Source organism: Crocodylus porosus, unplaced genomic scaffold, assembly GCF_001723895.1.
Source record: "Crocodylus porosus isolate Cpor-Errol unplaced genomic scaffold, CroPor_comp1, whole genome shotgun sequence".
Taxonomy (NCBI): Eukaryota; Metazoa; Chordata; order Crocodylia; family Crocodylidae; genus Crocodylus; species Crocodylus porosus.
In genome coordinates, this window is record NW_017728887.1 from 20,298 (window position 1) to 25,921 (window position 5,624).

At 66.7% G+C, this 5,624-nt stretch overlaps 1 protein-coding gene across 1 annotated transcript in view; it reads left to right on the plus strand.

Moving 5' to 3' along the window:
• TIMELESS (timeless circadian clock) overlaps nt 1–5,624 on the plus strand; it is a 9,271-nt gene continuing 3,647 nt past the window's right edge. Inside the window, exons 1-18 of the mRNA XM_019554188.1 lie at nt 1–59; nt 688–775; nt 934–1,087; nt 1,336–1,450; nt 1,527–1,589; nt 1,753–1,854; nt 2,028–2,183; nt 2,477–2,610; nt 2,759–2,846; nt 2,980–3,156; nt 3,318–3,535; nt 3,687–3,790; nt 3,874–4,043; nt 4,123–4,242; nt 4,373–4,518; nt 4,604–4,701; nt 4,847–4,970; nt 5,380–5,593. Of these exons, the coding sequence (XP_019409733.1) occupies nt 694–775; nt 934–1,087; nt 1,336–1,450; nt 1,527–1,589; nt 1,753–1,854; nt 2,028–2,183; nt 2,477–2,610; nt 2,759–2,846; nt 2,980–3,156; nt 3,318–3,535; nt 3,687–3,790; nt 3,874–4,043; nt 4,123–4,242; nt 4,373–4,518; nt 4,604–4,701; nt 4,847–4,970; nt 5,380–5,593 (2,265 nt within the window). The 5' untranslated portion in view covers nt 1–59; nt 688–693. The remainder of the gene's footprint in view (nt 60–687; nt 776–933; nt 1,088–1,335; nt 1,451–1,526; nt 1,590–1,752; nt 1,855–2,027; nt 2,184–2,476; nt 2,611–2,758; nt 2,847–2,979; nt 3,157–3,317; nt 3,536–3,686; nt 3,791–3,873; nt 4,044–4,122; nt 4,243–4,372; nt 4,519–4,603; nt 4,702–4,846; nt 4,971–5,379; nt 5,594–5,624) is intronic.

A 5,624-nucleotide genomic window follows, 5' to 3' on the forward strand; every position in this document is an offset into this window, starting at 1 on the left:
CCCCAGCCAGGACTCCTGGGTGTCCGGCTCTGCAGGCTCCAGCTGACCTTTGACCTCGGGTATCCAGGACCGAGTTAGCTTCGGGGGGGGTGCATTACCCCCCCCCAGTGCAGGGCCAGGCGGTGCCCCCTGCTCCCCCCAGGCTTTGCAGGTTGGGGGGGCAGTTGCTTGGCTCTGCCCAGACACCTGGGCTTCCTCCCTCCAGCCCTGGGAGCGGAGCAGGGGCAGAGACAGGCCCAGGGTCCCTCTGGGGGGCCTGCAGCCCACATCTCCGGGTCCTTTGGGTGGGAGCCCAGAGCCTGGACGCCTGGGTCCCTGCATGGTGGGACGGGTGGTCCAGTGTCGGGGCTGGGGTCCTGGGTCCCTGCATATATGGCATCAGCAACCCGCCCCGTTGGCTCAGGAGGAAGTAGGGTCCATGTTGCTTAGCAACCCCCCCCCATTTCCATAGTGACCAGGGAAGAGGGGGTTCTCGGGGCTTCTCCCGGGGCTCCCTGGATGCCTGCGTCCCATCTCTGCTGGAAGAGGGGAGGGGGCTCTGATGGGTCTGGGGAGGTGGATGTGAAGCTGGGGCCCCTGGGCTCTCCCCGGTTCTGGAGGAGGGATCACAGTGCTGGGCAGGGGGTGGAGCTGGGCTCTGCCCTGGCGGGGGCTGGACACAGGGTCTCAATGCCTCTGCCCCCCTAGGGCAAAATGAACTGCGAGCTTCTGGCCACGTGCAGCGCCCTCGGGTGCCTGGAGGGCGACACCTACCACAAGGAACCCGACTGCCTTGGTAGGGCCCCGATCCGGGGCTGGTGCTGGGGGGGCTGCCTCATCCCTCCACAGGGCTCCACGCAGGTGCCGGTGCCCAGGACCCCTGGCTTCCCCCCATGCCCTGCTGGGTCCTGTGGGGGGGGGTCTCATGCTCTTCCTCCCCCCGCCACCCCACAGAGAGCGTGAAGGACCTGATCCGGTTTCTGCGCCATGAGGATGAGACGCGTGAGGTGCGGCAGCAGCTGGGGGATGCCCAGATCCTGCAGAACGACCTGCTGCCCCTGCTGGTGCAGCACGCCAGTGATGCCCAGCTCTTCGACGCCATCATCAGGTGCCCCCCCTCCCCAGCATGCACCGGGGCTGGGATTGTCCCACAACCCCCGCACCCCAGAGCCTAGTGGAGTCCAACCCTGCAGCCCAGGCAGAGACCCCGGCCCTGCCTCCTCTCTGCTCAGGTTGTGGGGCTCGGATGCCTGGGTCCCACCTCTGCTGGAAGCAGAGATTCGGGGCCTGGCAATCCCTTGCCCCCACCCCCAGCCCCACCCCATGACCTCTACCTCTGTGACCTCTGCCCCCCAGGCTGCTGGTGAACCTGACCCAGCCAGCTCTGCTGTGCTTTGGGAAGGTGCCCCAGGTCCCTGGCGAGCGGCACCACTTCCTCCAGATCACGTCGCACCTGCAGGCCTACAAGGAGGTGAGTCCTGTGGGGTGGGGGGGCATGGGGGGCTCTCTGGGCCCCCCCCGTGACCAGGCTTCCTCCCCCACTGCAGGCATTTGCCAGTGAGAAGGTTTTCGGGGTCCTCAGCGAGAAGCTGTACGACCTGCTGCAGCTGGTAAGTCCTGCCCACCCCCCCATGACCTCCCCATAACCTGAGCTGGGGGGTGGATCCAGAGGAGCCTGCATGAATCACGCCCTTTGTTCCCATGGGGGGGCTGGGGCAAGGGGGAATGTCTCTGCCCCCAGCCCCCATGGCTGAGCCCCCCTGACACCCTCAGGACTGGGAGCAGCGGCAGGAGGAGGACGCGCTGCTCATCGAGCGCATCCTGCTGTTGGTGCGCAACGTGCTGCACGTCCCGGCCGAGCCCACGGAGGAGAAGGTGTGTGGTGGGCGGGGAGCAACTGGAGAGGGGCCTGAGGGGTGGTCTGTGCTCTTGTGGGGGGGTCTGACTCCATTCTGGAGCTGGTGCCTAGAGCCTGAGGGGCCCTGCCCTGGGTCTGGGGTGCCCTGCCCCCCCATGCCCTCAGGTCTGTGCCCCCCCTGCCCTGGCAGAGCGTGGATGATGATGCCAGTGCCCATGACCGGGTGCTCTGGGCAGTGCACCTCAGCGGCATGGATGATCTGCTCCAGTTCCTGGCCTGTGCCACCAGTGAGGCCCAGTGGGCCTTGCACGTCCTTGAGGTTATCGCCCTCATGCTGCGCGACCAGGTCAGCTGGGGGGTAGGGGGCTGCAGGTCAGGAGTGAGGGGCGTCGGTGGGGCATGCAGCTGTGGGTTGGGAGTGAGAGGCATCGGTAGGGCTGGGGCTGGCAGAGGGCTCTGGGTTAGCAGTACCATGCCTGGGGCATGCACCCTCTTGCAGCCATGTGGGGGGTCCACTGCCCTGCACAGCCCCCAGCCCTGGGGAGCACGGCATGCTAGGATACGGCGCAGCACGGGTAGGAGGAAGGCAGCTGCTGCCATCCCAGGGGGTTGTGATCACCTCGTGCCTCACCCCCCCAGACACCGGAGCAGCTGGCAGCCACGGGCCAGCCCCGCATAGCGGCGCAGCAGGATGAGGACGCCCGGGAGCTGGAGGCCCTGAGGCAGCGGGAGATGGTGGAGCGCAGGAGCCGCCTGCGGCAGCGTGGCACTAGGTTAGGCAGGGCTGCAGATTGGGAGTGAGGGGCACGGGGGGGAAGGGAGCTGTGGGTTGGGAGTGAGGGGCACTGGGGGACAGGGGCTGGTGCTAGCCTTGTTGCTTGTCACCCACCCCGAATGATGTTCATCTCTCTGCCCCCCCAGGCACTCGCGCTTCGGCGGCTCCTACATCATCCAGGGCCTGAAGTCGATCGGAGACAGAGACGTCGTGTTTCACAAGGGGCTGCACAATGTGAGTGATCCCAGGAGAGGGCTGAGGGCTGTGGTTCAGGAGCAAGGGGCACCGGGGCTGAGGGGGGTTCACAGGACTGGGGGAGATCCCAGGAGGGAGATGGGAGCTGACATGTTGTCTCACCCCACCCCAGGTGTGTCACTACAGCTCAGACCTGGGCAAGCCAGGGGCCCGGGTGCCACGGCACCGGCAGCCCCCTCCCGATCCGACCCCGCGGCGCCGTTCAGCCCGGAACGTGCGGCTCTTCCTGCGCGGCTTCTGCGAGGATTTTCTGCGCTCCGGCTTCAACCGCCTCATGGCCCTTGTCAAGGTGCAGGGCTGCGGGTTGGGAGTGAGGGGCACCAGCAGGGCTCAAGATGCAGGGAAGGGCAAAGGGGAGCTGGCAGGAGCTGGAGCGGGGTCTGTGGGCAGGACCTGGGGGGACCATCCCTGTCCCTCTGCGCCCGCTGTGCTACCCCTTGCCCCCCACAGGAGCAGCTGGGGCGGGCACGGGCGGAGGATCACGATGAGACCTTCTACCTCTGGGCCCTGAGCTTCTTCCTGGGCTTCTCGCGGGCACGCGGATTCCGGGCTGAGCTGGTGTCGGAGGCGCTCAGCGTCAGTGCCTTCCATGCCGTGGAGCAGCAGCTGCGCTTCTGCTATGAGATGATGCTGATAGACAAGCCCCAGATTCCTGCCTGGGCCCGCAGGTGGGTGCCACCTAGATGCTGGGATTCCCCCCAGCTCTGGGAGGAGGGCCAAGGCTGTGGGGGTGGGAGCAGCGGGGCTGGGAGCCCAGATGCCTGGGTTCTCGCCCCATCCCCTTGTGGGGGTCTCAGGAGCTGGCATCTCCCCCCGCAGGATGCACCTGGCACTCAAGGCCTACCAGGAGCTGCTGCTGAGCCTGCAGGAGATGGACCGGGCACCCGACCCGGCTGTGCGCCACGGCAGCCACGTCCTCAAGAGTGAGTGCCCACCCCGCTTCCCCTCCCCTGCCCCCAGCCGGGGGCATGGGGGCCCTGGTGCTGATGCCCCCTGCCGCCTCCAGACAACATCTTCTACGTGCTGGAGTTCCGCGAGCTCTTCCTCACTCTCTTCCGCAAGTTCAACGCAGCACAGCAGCCCCGTGCCTTCTTGCGGGACCTGGCTGGGGCCACGCACCTCTTCCTGCGCCTGCTCGAGCACTTCTGCCGCCAGCGCCGCAGCCTTGTTGTCCAGGTGTCCCGGGGGGTGGAGGTAGGATTGAGGGGCAGGAGGGATGGTTCTGCTCTCCCCGGTCTTACTGTCCGTCCTGCAGAACAAGAAGCAGCGCCGGAGGAAGAAGCCCCGGGCACGCCTGACCCCGGCGTCCCCCAGCCCCGCTGAGCTGGATGCTCTGTGGCCCAGGCTCGAGGCCCAGCTCCAAGTCTGTGCCCAGGTAAGGGGACACCTGGCTGGCGGGGGCTGTACTCAGAGTTTGAGATCCGAAGGGAAGAGAATCCCCACTTTGGACAGGAGGGGCCTGGTCGTGCCCTCGCCCACTACCCCGGCCATGCCTGTGCCTGCAGGAGCTGCCAAAGGAGGTGCCAGTGCCCTTTGATGCTGCAGCTGAGACGCCAGTGGAGGAGCAGCGGGCGCAGGCCCTGGCGCAGATCCAAACTGGGCTGGTGGCCGGTGATGCTCCCCGTGCCCTGGCCCTCTTACGCGCCTCCAGGTACAGCTTCCTGCTCCCCCCACCCAGGGATCTGCCCTGGGAGGGCCCATGCCCCCCACCTCTGACCTTTGCCCTGTACCTCCAGGGAGGTGTGGCCCGAAGGTGATGTGTTTGGGGTCCCCAACGCCAGCCTGGATGACGAGATCCAGCTGCTGCAGCAGATCCTCTCTGCTCCGCTGCCCCGTAAGTCCCCCTGGCTGTGCCTGCAGTCGGGGGTGGGGGGTGTCCATGCCCTCTGCCCTTCCGGGCTTAGCCCCCGCATGCCTTGGCTGTGCCCAAGTTGGGAGTCCCATGCGCACACATGTGGGCTGACCCCCTCCCCATGCAGGGCCAGCGGAGGCCGAAGCAGAGGAGCCGGAGGGAGGCGAGGACGAGGAGGAGGATGAAGACGAGGAGCTGGAGGCTGTCCGCGTGTCGGAGAAGGAGTTCAGCTTTCAGGACTACTTCAAGCGGTGAGTGAGGGGGCAGGTGAGCTGGGGTATCTCATGATGCCCTACTCACCCAGTGCAGGGCACCAGGGGGAGCAAGGGGCTGTGGATTGGGAGGGAAGGTGCGCTGGGGGCCAGCGGGGCAGAGCGATCCCATGGTGCTTTGCTCATGGCGGCTGGTGTGGGGTGGTGGGGCCATCCCACAATACTTTGTTCAGGGGGTGTCAGGGTAGGAGTCGGGCACAGAGCTATCCCAGAATGCTTTGCTCATTTACGTCAGGGCAGAGCCAGGGCTATCCTCGGATGCCTTGTTCAGGGCTAGGTAGTGCTTGAAGGACAGAGATATCCCAGGATGGTCTTGCTCATGGCGGTGGGACTGGAGGTGTGGGGCTATCCCAGGATGCCTGGCTTATGGTATTTGGGGGGGTGGCAGGTTCGCATGCGTGCCGGTGCTGCGCGCCTACGGGCTGCTGCTGCGGGACTACGAGCGCAACGGGCCGCGCACCAACCACTACGTGGCGCGGATGCTGCAGCGCCTGGCGCGAGGCCTGGGCATGCCCGGCCTGCTCTGCCAGCTCTCGCTCTTCAGCACCTTCCGCCGTCTGCTGCATGACCCAGCTGCCCCCCAGGTCAGTGCCCCCAACGCTGCCTGACCCCAAACCCCATGTCAGTGCCTCC